The 17,491-nt window shown below is 45.9% G+C and overlaps 1 protein-coding gene across 5 annotated transcripts in view; it reads right to left on the reverse strand.

Annotated features, from left to right (window-relative positions):
- Positions 1 to 1,516: 1,516 nt before the first annotated feature.
- The window catches only part of FRMD4B (FERM domain containing 4B), a 138,488-nt gene continuing 122,513 nt past the window's right edge, over positions 1,517 to 17,491 (reverse strand). For all 5 annotated transcript variants that reach the window (XM_055708650.1, XM_055708647.1, XM_055708648.1 and 2 more), the window contains 11 exons: positions 16,765 to 16,903; positions 16,114 to 16,255; positions 15,153 to 15,286; positions 14,943 to 15,062; positions 13,465 to 13,693; positions 10,190 to 10,246; positions 8,687 to 8,834; positions 7,358 to 7,483; positions 5,424 to 6,229; positions 4,726 to 4,858; positions 1,517 to 3,269 (listed from right to left, as the gene is read on the reverse strand). In XM_055708650.1, the coding sequence (XP_055564625.1) occupies positions 3,149 to 3,269; positions 4,726 to 4,858; positions 5,424 to 6,229; positions 7,358 to 7,483; positions 8,687 to 8,834; positions 10,190 to 10,246; positions 13,465 to 13,693; positions 14,943 to 15,062; positions 15,153 to 15,286; positions 16,114 to 16,255; positions 16,765 to 16,903 (2,155 nt within the window). In that variant the 3' untranslated portion in view covers positions 1,517 to 3,148. The remainder of the gene's footprint in view (positions 3,270 to 4,725; positions 4,859 to 5,423; positions 6,230 to 7,357; positions 7,484 to 8,686; positions 8,835 to 10,189; positions 10,247 to 13,464; positions 13,694 to 14,942; positions 15,063 to 15,152; positions 15,287 to 16,113; positions 16,256 to 16,764; positions 16,904 to 17,491) is intronic.

A 17,491-nucleotide genomic window follows, 5' to 3' on the forward strand; every position in this document is an offset into this window, starting at 1 on the left:
CCCTCCCTCTCCTTCCCTAGTGCCACCCATAGCTGACCCCAGCCCTTTGCTACCTGCCCCAGGCAACAGCTGAGGAAGAGAAGCTGGATCTCATTCTCTCCTCTTCTGGGCCTCCTTCCTTGGCTCTGCACTCCCGCCCTTCACAGGCATTTCTAAGAGTGCCCCTCTTGCAGGGCCAGGCATGCGGAGGATGCCCAGAGGGGTGACGAGCGCTGCACCTGACGCCGTGCCAAGCTCTGACCTCCTGGGAGCTGCAGCCAGGCTCTGAACTCCGGCACTAGAGATCTCATACCCAATATCCCCAAATAGATTACCCCAAACCCATCTCAAATCCTCATCTTCTCAACAACATCACCCGTGCTGGTCCTGTCCAAGCACGCCAGGAGGCCAGGCTGAGTGCCAGCGGTGTGCCAACACAGATGTGGTAGCTAAATCCTGAACGCAAACAGAAAAGCCAATACAAAACTCAATGGCTACAGCATTAAAATAAAGGAATGCAAACAACGCTTCAAATGGGGCACAAACTTTTTTTTTTCCCACCCCCCACACTTCATTTCCTTTCTTAAATGAAAAGCTTTGAGTGCTGATAAATAACCACCAGCCTGTGCTGATACCATTCGTCCTGGGTAAGGTATTGGACTTTGTACCAATTGGCTTCTTGCTCAAAACACCAATGTTTTGTAACAGCAGCAAGCATGATTCAATGAATGAAGAACTTGCAAACAAACCTTGAAAACTACTTGGAGAGACAGCAAAGTATGACAACGTGGGGGTATTTTTAGTAGGCATGTCTGCAACTTTGTGTTAATACCTATTTTTACCAGGAACCTGGAAAGAAGCATGAAATTCAGTGGGGGTGGTGAAGCTTATGGATGCCACAAAAAGTAGGAAATGACAAAGCGCTCTTCAGAGAAGAGAGTGAGACTGAATTACCTCTACTACTTGTGCCCAGGGTACAAAAGCAGTTGTACATCCAGAAGCCAAGTCACTCTTCCAGAAAGGTGGGCATCTCAGAGGACACAAACTCAGAAGAGGACCCAGCAGGTGAGCAACACAAACCCAACGGTCACACTCCAAATCGGAAAGGCTGCAGCAATTTTTAGGTGCAAGGAGAGATGAGCAAGAAGTATTTCCAGAAACACAAGGCCACCTCTGTGTATCGCTGCTGGGCTGAGGCTGGGCAGCAGGTCCAGGGACAGTGGCCCTCCAGGGATGCTCAATAAGCCCAGCTCGGCTCCCTCAGGGCAGCAGTGCCAGACAGGCCCCTCAAAGGCACCGAGTCCACCTCTCTCTCTCCCCTTGCACCATCAGAAATCCAGGCTTACAGACAAGTTTTGGGAGGGTCTGATCTGCCTTGGGCCAAGCTTCCCCCAGCCAAGGCCACTGACCCCCGGCACCCAACCTAACACCCCAGGCCAAAAGCAACCACACCAGGGTGATTTAGTCTCTCTTATTTTAAAGCTCTGAAATAACACACACTGCACTTTTCCAAGCACTCGAGTAGAAATAGAAGGAATGCTGAAGTGGTTTTGGTAACACACTTTTTAGTTTATTGACCTATACAAAATAATAGGTCTAAAAAATTCAGAAGTAGTAAAAGAATAAGCAAAAAGAGCTTTCGCATTTCTAGAAGGCTATACAAATATGCAAAAACAAGGAAATAAGTTATTTTTTATTTTGGTTTTGTTTGTTTAATTCCAAATCGCGACCCTAATAATACAAACGACTAAGTACCAGCTTAACAAGTGTGTCCTTCTGTATATATTACATGCTCTCGAATATTGGTAAAAAATGTCAAAAAAGTTTCAGAAACTTCTCTATTCACAATATGAACAAGGAGTAACTAATCCTTTGTATAAAAGAAAAAAAAAGAGCACCATTTATGGAATCCTGAAGCACAGTACAGCTGAGAAACAAGAGAGATTTTACTGTACGCAAACGAGTCATCGGAAATCACACAAGATAACCCATGCCATTGTGTTCCTACAGATGGATGACGTGAGGTAGGTTTATCCCTTAGATCAAGACTGCAGTCGCTTTTTTTTTTTTTTTTCCTACACAAATGGTTTTGGGAAAATGCTGTTCTGTCACTTAGTGACTTCGCAATGCACCTGGCAGTTCAGATGGACTTGCGGTACAATCCTAATGCCCCTCATTTTAAGGCACCCGCTTGGCTGTTTTTGTTTGCATCCACCTGAAAATACTGGCCGTTACACTCGAGTTGTTTGCTGTGTGATCACTGGAGCTCCCCACTGCGGACCCTCGGTTGACTATGGCAGAGCAAAATGGAATCGTCACCCGATGAATGGGGGTCACCGTGCAGCCACCGTGAACATTTGCCTGCTCCTCCACACAATGAAGTTGTACCACGGAAAGGTCATTAAATGGGAGGTTATTAATTACACTTTATCATGGAAAAGAGAGTTCAAAGTTTACTGCTTCTGTTTCCAAACTCCACAACCACCTTTTAGCTTTACACAACATGTGTCAGCAAATTCTTTTCTTTCCAGAACAAACTTGTGGTGCTAACAAACACTCTTAACAACACCCCAAAAAAAGGATAAACTCATTCAAACCTCCATAATAAAAAAAATAATAATCCAGCCTTCCTTCAAGTAATGTTCCAATACTGATTAAGTCATCCTTTGCCTCACTCACACACACAGTATCTATCCTTCATAAGCTTACGAAAGTCCTTCCAGGTCATCATAAGCCATGGCAGAATAAATTTTCATTTCTTCTTTCAGACATCAGAATTGTGCTCCTAGAACTCCTGGTTTTTCCGTAAGAGTCTCCTTTTTGCCTTTTTTTTTTTTTTCCTCTGAGGTTTGCCTTCAATACCTTCCAATCTTCCCAAAAAGTGCTTGCTAAATATAAATACTTCAACCAAGTGCTGCATCTAGTCATCGATTCGACTGTGGCTTGCTCTTCCTCGTGGAGGCTATCTGGATTCAGAAAGAAATGCCGGTCATGGTAAGACTTTGTCATTTTTTGCTACAGTCCCTCTTCATGCTGAATTTCATCTTTCCCAGCAAAACAGCCTGCTTCCTCTTCTTGTTTGGTTTGGAAGTTCCACCCGAGACCTGCCTGGGACTCACAGCACTTTGTGCAAGGCACACAAGGGTACGAATGGGGGGCTGCAGGCAGTCTACACGAGCGTCCCGGGCTTTGAATCCTCGTGCCAGAATAACCTCTGCTCGTTGTTGTGCAAGTCGTCTTCCAGCCGGCTGTCCTCATTGCCACCCAGTTGGCTTGGCTCCGCGTACACTCTGTAAGAGAGACAGGGCATCAGGGCTCCGTGGGAGCAGAGGGTCTTCCCCAGGCCCCCAAGTGCTCCACCAACTCACACAGCTCCCTCGGGCTTGCAGCAACACTGGCTACTGTGAGTTCACCCCAGCGCGATCTGGATGCAAACACAAACCCACTTTTTGTGCTGTAATTAGTAAAATTGTGCGCAACGGGAACTCAGCTGCTATAAATTGTCAAAGACTGTAGGGCGCATTGATTGCTCGTTTGCCATAATCACATTAAAATAGAAAATAAAAGAGATGAATGATCAGACAAGCGATCCAGAATATGGAAAATTAATAGCTAATAAACCTAATTTAGATAAAGCTGCCAAAATAAGCAGAGTTTCAGAGCTCGATTATAGGAAATTAAGAAATTAGTAGAAACTGTATTTTTAAATGCTGTTACTGTAGAGCTTTTAAATCACTGCAATAGAAAAGCCCATGCCGTTAAGCTTAGAAACAAGGATCTAGCAGAAGCTTGTATATATTTTCTTACACTTCCATTTATTTTAAAACAAACAAAATAAAAAATTCAGTAATTTCACACGTCAGCCTGGCAGCAAGTGCAAACTGCAACCCACAAAGCAGGAGGCACACATGTGGGGTACTTACTACGGCTGGCTACATTAGCATAAACGTACTGAAACGTGACAGCATTTGTGGGGCAGAGCCATTCCCCTGGGCAGGAGGTCACTGTCCTCACTGCTAACGGCCAGCCAGTGATAGCAGGGGGAAGAAACCTAAAACATCAAGTAGAAGTAGCGAGAGACTTGCAGGAATTTCTGCAAGGCCAGTGTGGACCCTGGGCTCCCTGCAGCCTTCGGGAGAGCCCCCACGAGCAGGGTGGCTCTGCAAGCAGCTGCACAATCTGCCTGGTGCTCGGGTTAAGCTCCCAAGCGAGATGCGCTGGTAATGTCATATCACCTTTAAACACCAGCGCTCAGACACGAGGTTGAAAAGAGGTGCTTCTTTTCCTTGCTTTTTTCCTAAAGTTTATCAGCACAGGCACTACAGCTTCAGAACCACAACAGGACTGTGTCCTGCTGGACTGCTGATGGGGCACAGGAGAGACCTCCTGCCACCGGGGGTGAGAGGGACTGGGTTTAGCAGGTGCTCTGTTCACAGCGCTGCTCCGAGCATTGCAGCTGCCAGGGATGCAAGATCTTCGATGGTCCAGCACCAGCCAGAGGAAACTGCTGTGCAACCAATGAGTTCATTCATTCATTTGACTGTTTCCCCCTTCCTTGAATATCAGCAGTACAGTTAGTGGTGGTACAACTGATCTACTCCACACAAAGACAACTCGCTCCCACAAAGTCAATCTTATAATTACTCTTCATCCTGGCCCTTTAGAATCAAGCTGATTTTCTCAGAAGTTTCAACAGCCTGTGGAACGCAGACAGAAGGGCAGGAAATCTCCATATACTCTACTTACCTGCTCTGCAAAGGAAGGTTGCCATAAACATTCGCGTAACAGCTGGCATAAGAGGAATGGGACAGCGTATCATAGTCTGAAAGTCCCAGTGCAAGTGGGTTTCGCCAGTTCCCAGCAGTGTTTGCAGAAGATGCTGGAATTAAAAAAATAATAAATTACAGCACATTAGATCTTTCTCCAGCAAAATCAGCTGAGACAAGTGAGGCAATTCTCATGAGCAGCATCTATGCAGACAATGCAAACACAAAACATGATTTGCAAGCCCTGTAAGGGAGGAAAGCACTGTGCAAGTAGTATTTTGGAGCTAGGGAATCTCTTCAAAAAAACTTCACGACCCACTCAGTGATGCTCATTGTACGGTATTTTGGAAGCCATCATGGCAACTGCATTTAGATGGCATGAAGTTTTGCACATAGCTTTAGTTGGTAAATACACTTGTTTAAAACCTGTACAGCTCTTTATGCTCCTTCGGACTACTGCACTTGCAAAGAGCAAAAGGTGGTTTTACCCACAGAAGAAGCGAGTCTTCCCAAGCATGGAACACTGAGCTCCTGTTTGGTTCCTCATCTACCTTTCAGGACAGAGCTCTACCCTTGCTTTGACTCTGCTGACTTCATCAAGGCAGCAGAGAGGGGCAGAATTTGATGTGTAGCAGAGGCTTAGAAATAGCACTCAGCAGAGAAGAAACAGGACATTACCCGAAGAGAAAGATGACACCCGACTGCTAGGAGAGCACGGCACCTGCAGACCAGCAAAGCCCAAACTCCTTTGAGATCCTCTGTCAGACTCAAAGCCTGCCTGCAGGCTGTGACCCTGTTCCTTTTGACTGGAGGCACGTTGGTACCAGCCACGGAGATGCTCTGCTACTAAGGCCTTGTGAATGTTTTTGGTTATGTGCTCCGTTTTAGCAACTTGCTTCCGTGGAAGCCTTAGGGTTGCATATGGGTTGTGCGGTACTCTGTCCACCTCATCCTCATGGTAAGACCTGAATTCCCTGTAACGGTCATATCCGTAATGTGCTGATGAGCGGTAGGAAGGATTGACGCTGTACTGTCCCTCTGTATCACTCTCATAAACATATCCTCCATTGTAATAAATGTCAGATTCGGTGTATGGGGAATATCCAGAAATATAGTAACTAGAGGAAGGCTGTTCCTGACTTTTGTGGTAGACACCATTGCGGACATCCTTCTGGGCAAGATTTGGCATACTTCCTGAATTTGCAGCAGAAATGTTTTGTTTCTTTGACCGTCTTCGACCCCTGGTCCTGTTGTCGAGCGTCTGAGTAGTATAATACGGATTGGGAGTAGGTGTCACGCAGTAATACTCTGCACTTGACTGGCTAGTGTAGGATGATCCATCATCGAGGATCTCTGTGCTGCTGCTTCGCTGGGACTTTGAGAGGGTGAAGGCTGCCTTTTCAGCAGGAGCCTCGGACAGCAGGTGGGTTTGGGATTCGAGACTTCCACTGCGCTGCCGGCAATGGTGCGGGGAAACATCTGGCCTGAAACAACACAGATGTCAGCTGGTTAAAGGCAGTCACACGCAAATGTACACACAGAACTGGAGGGAGCACGCACAGGCAAGTCAGGCATGCCACAAACCCAGTCTTACGGTTCCACACAGAATATCTGCATCACAAGAAATTCAGCTTGGCTGAATTTTAGATTTGCTCCATCAGTAGGAGATCTCTCATAAAGATCAATCATGCTGAGTAAGGTTAATCTGTGACAGGCATACATACAGCAAAGCTCACAAACTCACATTCTGTAATGACTTACAGGAAGGTGTTCTCAGTTTTTACATAGGTAAAGTGTGTGCAAATAACCGAGCCGGGAGCAGAACACGGGAAGATGGGTTTCCCGTGGCTCTGTCTCTCCAGGCTGCATCACCCCAGCCAAATAAACCATGAGCTCTTCATAACATTATCAGACTTATAGCATCTCCCCTTCCCCAGCACGGATTCTCAGGTGACTAATAATACAGGTGAGCTCACATTGCAGCTCTCTTCCCATAGTAAGGGCACTAACTGGGTGCTCTCTCCTCTATCTGGATGCTTTTTCAGGAAGCTTATAGGAACATAATCCACAGCAGACAACTGTCAGCTTGTGAACAAGTTTTTGTGGGGAGATCACTAGCTGACACACAATACAATTTCATAAGCCTCACTTTGTTAGAAAACGAGGCCACAAAGGAATTGTAAAAAATTCTGGCTATCTTATGAGTATTTTACAGAAACCTTTTGAACACTCATTATTTGTTAAAAGTCCCTATGGGGCCTATCTGGAAATGACCTTTCTTCTCCTATAGTCTTTAATGATCAGATAAGCAATATTTGTGTGCCAGGTTCCATCTCACTCCTGATTTTGTGGACACCCATTTGTGCATGCTGCTGTTTGCCCAGACAGGGTTTGTGCTCACATGAACATCCTCGCTCGTGTGTCACAAAGCTGGTGCAGGACCGTGCCAGCAGATGGTGGCTGATACTAACCTTGTGCCTCCAATACCCAGCAATGACATTTTAAGAACCTGACCCTGCTGTGGGGAAAGCTGTATGGCCAAGGACCCTTTGCCCTCTTAACACCATTTGCTTTTATTCTGCTGCTGCCTAACACAAAGCTCCCTTACTTACTGTAAGTGGCTGCTACTGTAAGCATTGCGTGTGAGCACGGGGGTTGTAGGCATGCTTCTCCCCCCATGGGGCTGGGGTGGCCGGTCCAGGGTTCGGTAAGGACTGCTGTGAGTCGAAAGCAGGTCCCTGTAACAAAGGAGACAATCTCAGTTAGGTTAAACCCCATGCAAGTCACAGCATGTGGAATAGATGGACCATAAGCCTTGAAGACATAAAACGAAGGGCACAGACCCCAGGTAAGGGCATAACTGCATGTGCTTCCCCCTATAACTACAGAACTGTTAAACTGGAAGAAAAATCCAACCCTTTCTTGTGGTTCAGGAGAGGTCTTCACAGGATGCCCAGGACAGAAGTACGGAGCAGAAGAGACAGAGCAGATAACAGAGAAGCAAAGGAATCAGGTTTTAAATTAGAGCACATCACAGCTAAATGGTTACATAAAGCTGTAATTCAGCTTCTGAACTTCGTGCAGAGAAGCATTCTGCTTATCTTGAGCGACAGGCAAGAAAAACACAAAGACATGACATTGCCCAAAACTTTAACACATTTTTAAAGCATGCCTTCGACAGCCTGCTCATGCAAGGCACAGTCCAAGAAGTATCAAGATCAGTGGGAAACCTTACACTGAGAACAACTAGCACCAGATGAGACCCATACAACGTGATCACACAACCATCAGCAGAGCTACTGCTGCCCACGCGCTCCACAGAACTGTTGTTTTAGCTCAGAAGTGCTTAATTTCCACAGATACATCCAGGAACCTCAGTCAGTCACTGCAGCTGGCACTATTGATGATAGCTGGCTGAATCCCAGTAACTCCGCTCTTACACAGGGAATTGCTCATCAGGACTTAATGCGAATTCTGTATGCTTTGACAGCATACCTGCTGAAATACTGATACCATCGGGAGGAATGGGTATGGTTTGGTGTTACCTGAAGCCACTAAGCACAGTCATCAGGAAAACTACAAGTTGTTTAACTAATACTGAAGACAAACCACAGAAAGAAACAAAGGATGACAGTATTGGTGGGCACGAGCAATTCCTTAAATGCAGCCCTTGCTATTCAATTTCTCACCCGTCTCAAATCTCTTCACAAAGACTACACCACCTGACAATTTCCGAGACTGTGACAACTATTTATACACACTTACAGACACTTTGGTTACTAAGTGGGAAATGTAGCTCCCATCACCGAACCTTGTAACGGCAGAGGAGTGGAGGCACCAGGCTCCACCGGAGTGCCCGTAGTCACAGGCACCATGGCAGGGGCAAGATGGAGCTCCTGCCAGCAAGGCAGTGAGCACGGCGGCAGCAAGACATGCCCTACCTGGAGTGTCTGGTTTCCAAGAGCTGCTCGTTGATGGACGACTTTCTGAGATGAATTCTCTCCACCCCGAGGGACTTTGGCGGAGGGAGCCTTGGAGAAAGCTGCGCAGAGCTGGGTCTCTGTGCTGCCACAGGAAGCGATTCACTGACTGTCGGAAAGAAATCGGTCTTTCGTTAGCAAAATCCTTGATATTTTTGGTCTGTATGCAAATCTGTGGCCCCTACATCAAAAAAACTTTGCACTACAGAGACCACAAGAGAAGCTGTGAATGTAGAAAGGCTCTCCTGCCTGCACCCAGCTCTCCTCCAGGCTGACAGGACACTGCAGAGGCTCCTCCAGATCTCAGCAGCCCTGGCTCCCATGGAGATTACACCCAGCTTGGGGCTGTGCCAGATCACAGAGTGGAACTTCCTTGGGAAAACACCTGTTTGCACACAATCCTTCCCAGAGCCCAGCAGGCAAGCTCAGCCTCTGCAAAGGCCAGTTCCTCTCCTTCACCTTCCAGCTCTTTACTTGAAAATGACGTTTTAAGAATTAGTTTTGAAACACAACCTAAAAGGGACTGACTTCAAAAGCGACCGAATGAGCAAAGACAACGGAGAGACACATTTGGCTGAAGGCAATTGGGAAGGCGCTGGTTTGATCCTTGTTCTCATTTTGCTCAGGGCACAACCCAGGTCCCATCAGAGCCAACAGGAAACTCCAACACACACATATAAATGCAGGACGAGCATCACAGAGAACGCGCTCACTAGCCAAAGCCCTGGCTCTACTTCTACTTGTAGAAGCAGGAATCAGGTGTAACTCCATTTTAAAGCAACAGATGGGTTATATCAGTCTAAAACTGGGACAAAGTGGGATGGGAATCAGGCCCTAAGTGAAAAGTGAGCAATAACTTAGATAATGTTTGTCCCCAAATAATGATTACCCGGTTTAAGGGAGAGGCAAACCAAGTCCTTTCCACCTTGTGGAACAGGGTGTGAATGTGTGTGTCTGTGGGCGTGTGTGTAAAATGAGTAAGCTGAACAAACACCGTACCCATGTGAGATGCAAGCTTACTAGGTAACAGACAAACGTAAACAGATCGTTAATATCTGTGACTATTCTGCTTTTTTGTAAGTTTTATAGTAGCTATGAGGACAGAAGGGCGGGGCAAATCCTCCCAGCTCATTAAGTCCTCCAGCTGCTCATCCATCTCTGGCCACTTCCAAGGGATGAAGGATTTGACATCCACAGTGCCCTCAGCCTGCAGGCTGGTCACCTTAAAACCAACAAACCAATCACCTTCTCTAAAGGCAACTGGGTTCAGCTTTCAGGGCAGAAACTTTGAATAACAACTAACCCATGATGAGGAAAGACATTCCTCATTAAGCTCTTTTTTCCTCTGCTGTAAAGTAATTTGTCATCGAAAGCCACCAAGACAGTATGCTAAGGGACATGGCAAGCCAAAGGAATGTCTCTGAACGGGCACACTTCATAGGAAGAAAAGGATAAGCAACATACCATCATCGTAGGTGGTTGTATCGGACAGGGAGCTGCTCTCAGATGGAATTATGTCATCTGTGGATGAAGACAGGCACTTTAAGCATAGGAGACCCAACATCCATTTCCAACTATCACATATGGTTTATTTTCTACAGCTTCAGAGCCAGATGCTACTTGTACCGCTGCAATCCGTATACTTTAGCCCTCCACAGCCTGAAGACAGCCGTGCTTTGGAATACAGCATGACTTGTTATGTTCACTGCAATTCCGCAAGCTACCTGGGTAATTATCAAAGGAGATTTTGTTCAGCTGCTGCTGGAATCAGGCCAAGATTTACCAAAGTGTTTTCCCCTCAACTTCCAACAGATCTCACAGGGTGTTTTGGTGTTTCAATAGGAGTCAGGAGCCTACAGACATGTAGATCTTGGCTGCTAGCATCTAATCTCCTCCAGGTATGCCTGAAATCCTACCACGTAGGTACAAAATGCCTTTTGAAATTTGGCATTCACTTTTGAATGTTTCATCAGCATACAAATTCTGTTTCAGTTACATTAATGTCAATCCAGAATAATTCCACTGATTTCAATCAAGGTATTGCAAATTCCGACAGCACAGGGAGCAGTAACTGTTTTAAGGATGTTCAAATTGTTTCTGTTTCCTTTGTATTCTGTTATTTATTCTAAGTGCTTTACTGCACCTACCTGGATACTACTCAATACTAGCACTTGCTCAGAAACATCTTGTCCTTGCTAAGGTTTAGAACCGATCAGCAGTAGCAAAGAAATTAGGCTGGTGATAAAAAGCAGCAATAGAGACAATTAACCCAGAGAAAAATCTGTTCCTATGCTGTTTTGGGCAAGACAGTGCTGGTGGATAAAAGGTCTGTGTGAACCTCCATGCACAAGGGAAAGGAAGCAACAACAGTCCACAGTGGCAGCCACTTTGTGTGTGACACCTGCTTCTTCCATCAGTCATCATGAACACATGCACCCTATGTTGCTCCCTTGCTGTTGCGCTTTGCTGGGAGAAAAGGTCTGGTTACAAGAATTGAGTTCTCTTCAAGAGCAGCCAAACATCAGGGCTGGCCCCTGCCCTGAAGGGACTTGTCAGACCACCGAGGATGCGCTACAGCTCCGCCTGCAACCGGACACTGGGAAAAAGCTGCGGGGGGGGGGATTATTCACATGAATTTGACCATATGGTGGTGAAACAAGGAACTGGGCCCAGTGCAAGGAGGCAAAAAAAAAATTACCTGGGGGGAAGAAAAGGAAAAGAGGGGAAAAAAAGCCAGCCAAAAGCTGCACTGCTGAATGCCTGTGGGGTCTGCAAATGCTGACAACATATGGGCGAGCTCTGAATTTAAATCCCCAGTCTGTGAAAATCCCTGCAAAAGGGAACAAAACTCTGGGCTAGAGAGGAAGCAAAGGAAAGGGTGAGCAGAACACAGGGACCAGGAGACAGTCCAGTATGTCCTTCATCTCCCATCCCTTAGGGGCTGGGATGAAAATAGCTACAGTTTGATTCAATAAATCAATGTTGATATTTAACATGTTATTTCCAACGAGTCATTCCCCAAATTCACAGGACACAAACGACTCATCACTGCTTAGCCTTCTGAAACCGTGTACCCTTAGCCAGAGAGTACCGTCAGTGATGGTGAAAAGCTTACACATAAAATCAGTTATTGAAGCAGATGACAGTTCTGCTTCAGGTAAACAAATACATGCTACAGTGCAAGCGTCAGGATCTGGAAGGGAATGCAGTTAACTTACTGCTGGCTAAGCACTCGCTGTCTTGCAGTCCCTACCTGCAGGGAAACCCTCCAAGACACAGAGTCTAGTTCCTTCTGGCTACATCCACCTTCTCAGGCAGCAAACAAGGATGCCGTGTACCAAATGTTGCAAAATGATGGGCTAAACGTTTAAGGACCGACTCCTAAGCTGCTTGTTTGCACAACAGGACAAAAACCTGCCTGCAACAACAAACAGTGACTGTGCACGGATGCTGCCCCATGGGGCTCTCGCTGCTCACTAGCCTTCAGCAGCTCCCTGGTTATTCCTACACACCACGTGTCCCAGGTAATACAGGGCCTCCCATGATTAGTATCCAGATTGGTGAGCAAGAGACTGGAAAAACAGATGTTTTCCTCATCTCTGTCAATCAGGAACTAGCTGGGCCACATTATATAGCAATCATCAACCTTTTAGAGTAAGCACTTTGTGATGATGGATAGCCCAGCGCTGCCACGGTTGGTGCTGGGTAAGGAGCCAAATCAAGCTCTCAACAGGAATGGGACATGGCAAAGCTTTCCCCAACAGAAACCTGGCAGTGCAAGGGAGAAAGGTCTCCTTCAGGGAAAACATAACGTTGGCAAAATCTCTCATCTCAAGGGTCAGTAAGAGTATATCAATATTAACAACAGAAAAATTTTGCATTTTCTTTCCCACCTTGTAATTCCCAGGAAAAAACCCCACTAACCTCACAAAACAATATTTTCTCTGGGACAAAGAGGGAAAAAAAGAAATCAGCTAAACATTAACAATTATCCATAGATATTTTCCATGGAGGGGAGAGGTAAAACATGTCCTGAAACTGTTAACCACTGTAGAAACTAGAGGAGCCTGCAATACCTATGAGCTTTTACTACTCCCAAATGCCTTCAGTTGGCTCGGATATTAGCAAGTTTCCATGCTTTATCCTAAGAAGAAGCAAGGATCTCACCTCCCTTAGCAAAAATCGCACTTTCAGAATGGAGGGGGCCAAGGGTATCTGCTTTCACTGTGCTCATTGGCGGCAAATGGATTTAGTTAAAAATTTATTTGCATCCATAAACTCTTGAACTTCACTTATGTCTTCCTGGAGATCAGTAGGTTTTAATCAGGTAACAAAGTCTTTGATCCTGTAGAAGAACTGCCAGGCTCTATTTTTGCTGGAGCAGAAGCACTGCAGAAGGGAGAGAGATCTCACACGTGGCAGGTTAGACAGACAACTGCACGCCATGCACTGTGAATTCACACCAGTTGTGGCTGAGATGCTCCTGCCAGCACCTTCAGTCTGTGCCTGGTGCTGGAACCTGCCTGCACTTGTTCCTAAAACTGCAGCCTGTTCTGCCCTGAGCCTATAAGCACTGCATCTAGCGTATCAGATGCAGCAATTTCACCTCATTTTTCTTAGTTAGCTACCTTGGAGAAGATAAAAACCATATAGAAAAGATGTAAACAAAACTCGTAAGTGATCCAAATAACTTTTTTGTGCCCTGTTTTCATCTGAACACAGGGAATTCTCTCGCTTACCTGGTAGAGTAAGACTTGATTTCTGGGTTGGTTTTTTGCCACACTTGATTCTATATTCATTTATGGAATTTTCTATCTCTTGCAGCTTTTTCACAGCATCAGCATACTCCTGCTTTCTTTTCTTCTTCACGTTTTTGCAGAGGTCAGGCTCACTAGCAAGTTTCTTTGCAGCTTCCACCAGCTTTTGCTGTATGATAAAATTGCTCTCCAAGTCCTGCAAAGCAGGATCCTGCAAATTTGTGAGATCAGTTATTTGCTTGTACTCTGGGTAGAAATTATCAATGAAGGTTATTGAACAGAAGATCAATTTTTGTGCTAAGGAAGTGAAATCTTGGGCGCAAAACAGAGAAATACCAAAGTTTATACACAAGAATGCTAGTATATGAAACTCTTAGATCTTACTTCTCAGACTAGTGTAAGATTATGAGATCTCTTGAGAAAGGTCCAAAGTTCTCCAGCCTGCGTGACAAAACAGACACCTAAACTCAGGTTTAGATCACTAAACCTCCTGCCCCGAGTCCAAGCCTGAAAATGTCTGTTCAAAATCTCTCTCTACTTTGGCGAAAATAAAAATGGGAATTAACATCGCCATACCTACATAACAGGGAGTTGGAGGCTTTAATGAAATGTTTGTAAACAGCTTTGAGAAGCTCAGACGAAAGGCACTGCAGAAGTGCTAAGCAACACATTACTAAATCCAGTCAGCAGAATTTTGTTTTAATAGCATTTGAGCAGTCCACATAAAATCAGTTTGCTGCAGACATGGATTACACCAGTCCTGTGAGCCAAGGCGGTGAGTTTTTGGTGAACGACAGATGCAAAGTGCCCAACGCCTACTTACTAGTTGGATGATAAAGCTTGTTAACAAACCTCACAAGGACTGAGGGGAATGATACATGTCTAGAAACTTGATATTGAATTATCGTATCTCCTGAGTCAGTCTCTGCCAGCAAAGTTCGTATTAGCTTCTTGAGCAATAGAGAGAGCTTTTATTTAGGTGGAACTTGCATTCAGCAAGAGATAAATCTCTGTCACCTGTCACACAGCTATGCTCATGGAGAGATGATTTTGCAAGAGGGACAGCGCACACCTCTGCCATGTTGGGAGTTTGAACACAATCTGAACGTGACACAAATCAACGCTCGAGAAAAGCTTATAGCCATGGGTTGCCAAATGGTGTTATGCACCCACTCTTCTCTAATTAGCAGCAAAATGCCCATTAGAATTCAAGCAGCATGCCCAAATCAGGGGTTCAGGTTAGGAAATTTTAAGGTCTTGAAACACCCAATTTCCTGGTCGTTTCGAAGGCAGCATGGCTGAAAGGGGGCAGTGCCCTCCTAAATGCCCCAGCCTATGCAAGTGGCTGTCCCAGCTGCCTCCTCTTAAACAATCAGGGAAGAACTGGATTATTTACAAGTGGCTTTGGCCACCGGTCTGGCCACCCCACCTCTGCTGTGAAAACAAACTGCAGCACTCACCTCTTCGCTGGGGAGCAGGTTGTCATCCAGCTTGAACGCTGTGCCAACACGTCTCCTGACCTGGGGAGGATCCTCCCCGGCGCTCAGAGGGTACTCCTTGGGCATCTTACCCGTCAGCTCCTGGGGAACAGAAGGGGCTCCACGTGAAGGTCCCAGAGGGACAGAAGGGCTCTCACCCACCCCGACCCCAGCACAAGGTGCAGTTCTCACCGCCTCCCGCAGGCAGATTTTCTTCAGCTCCTCAACTTTCTGCAGCAGTTTTTCCTGAAGGAGTTTCTCTTTCTTCTTTAGTTCCATAATTTTCTCCTTCTTCTGTTCTTCACTGACCTCTGAATCCTGAGAGCCTGAAAAATACACTTTCTATATCACAGGTTTTGCATTTAAAAGCCTTTTCTATCTGGTTGAGTAAGCTGCGATCTACCCAAAGCAGTCCAGCCCAGCAAAACGACTCGTTATTTTAAGTGCAACATCCAGCCCTCCTGTCATCCAGCAAGCAGGCTTTCAGGAAATTAGCTTTTTCAACCCCCCAATGTATATATTTGCATGGCAAGTCCCAAGTATACAGCCCAAAACCCCACCACCCAAAATATAAATCATTACACTAACAAGATCTACAATATAGTTGACATTTTGGCTTTGGCTTTGCTTTTGAGACAGACACCGAGGGTCCTCGCTTGGGCTTCACCTCGAGGCATCGAGGTGCAGCAGCCAGGCTTCTACCTCCCACCTTTGCCCCTCCTCCACAGCCAAGGGAGAGACCTGAAGTCCACTCCAGGGCTGAGCTTTATTGGGAAGCATTTATCTTCTCTGCTCACGTTTGAGGAAGTTCAGGGCAATTCAGCTCCCAGAACAGGTGCTTCAGGGCAGCCTGGATTCAATTTCCCCCGGACTTTGAGACTTACACTCATGCAAGGACTGACTGGTAAACTGATATCAAGTTATTCATGGACCAAGAGTACACGGGTGCTTATCCATCTAGCAGATTTTTATTTCCGATTTAGTTATGGAGGGGAAACAGCAGATCATACCATCGATACTACTGTTTCAGATACATAACTAATACATGCCTTCACATGTGTCACCGTATTTATGGCCAGCTAGCCTTGCTTTCCCTCTTCACATACACAAGCCCCACTGTACTTCACTAGGTTGCATTTACATGAAATATTACCTGATGAGATCAAACTGCCGTTGCTGGCCATAATAAGTTGGTTCTTTGCCTCCAAAGTCACTAGTTTTGAAACTTTTGGTGTTCCCATCTCCGTCAGATCCATGGCGATATCATCCAAACTTCTGGCTGAAGGAATTTTTGCCTGAAGGAGTTAAAAAAAAAAAAAAAAGAAAATGCAGCCTCATCAAGTTACCTCTAATTAACTTCAGAACCAGGGGGTCACAGAAGATGATGTTTCACACCTCATCTCCCACAAGATTAAAGGCTAAAGCAACAGCATCAGGGAGCTCAGTGTGCTGGCATTCCTCTCCCTTCTGCCCCCAAAGCCTGAACCATCTCCCAGTTCCAAATCTCTTTGCTGTTTTCACCATGTTCAAAGTGAACAGGAGAAGGAGACAAAAGAAAAAGCAGGTTAAACACTGAGATGTGGGAATTCCCTCTTCAGTGATTACAGTTCCATAGCCCTTAATTGCACACAGGCTAAGATGGATCAAATAACAATACTGTTGCTAATAGACTGCTCAAAAAGCTGACAAAAACAATGTGTACTTTTACTCTGGAGAGTAGTTCAAGCTAAAGAAAACATACAGTGAAGGGTATTCCGGAAAGGTGTTGAAACTTATGCCCACAGTAAAATGCCTTATAACTTACTTTGCTTTGCTTTCTGTCCAAGTAAAACTGATGTTGACTGATGGCCATCACCCAGATGGACTTGATCAGGGAAGTATTTGCATACCAGGTTTGCACTACCAATCCACTCTGACCAAAGGTCCTTCTTGACACTGAAATTCTGAAGCGGCAAAGATAAACGCAATTTCAAGACAAGTCCTTGAGGTTTTAACTCCCACATGCCCCTCTCTCCAGATTTCCTTCTCCCCACCACCCGGCATTGCTGCCTTTCTTCCCTCCTAACCTTCTCTTACTTTTACAAGGTTGAAGTCCCTCCTGGTCAACCTTTGCAACGGGCAGCAGTAACAACCGCTGTGCCTTTTAGCTCAGCAGCATAATTGTGGCTAATGAGACCAATGGTTGGGTACACTATAAATGCAGAAAGGGCAAGCAGACTGCCATGGGGTCCCGAAAGGAGTGACCAGGCAGGATAGGGGATCTGGGGGGATCAGCAGAGCATCTCGTCACTCCCCTGGGCCCAACTGAGAGGCACAGTGGTCCTGTGCCAGAGATAGAAAGGATGGCAGCAGGAGAAGCAGGAAGGAAAGTGGAGTCAGAAATTCACCCTGGGCAAAGGCTCTTTCTTCTTAGCACAAGGAAAAGAGCCCGCGGGCGAGCTCCCACCCAAACTGGCAGGGCTCCTCTGGGCCGCTGGAGGCTCAAGCTCCGAGGAGGGAGTATTGCTGCCAAGGCAGGGGAGGGAAGAAGG

Source organism: Falco cherrug, chromosome 4 (genome assembly GCF_023634085.1).
Source record: "Falco cherrug isolate bFalChe1 chromosome 4, bFalChe1.pri, whole genome shotgun sequence".
Classification (NCBI taxonomy): domain Eukaryota; kingdom Metazoa; phylum Chordata; class Aves; order Falconiformes; family Falconidae; genus Falco; species Falco cherrug.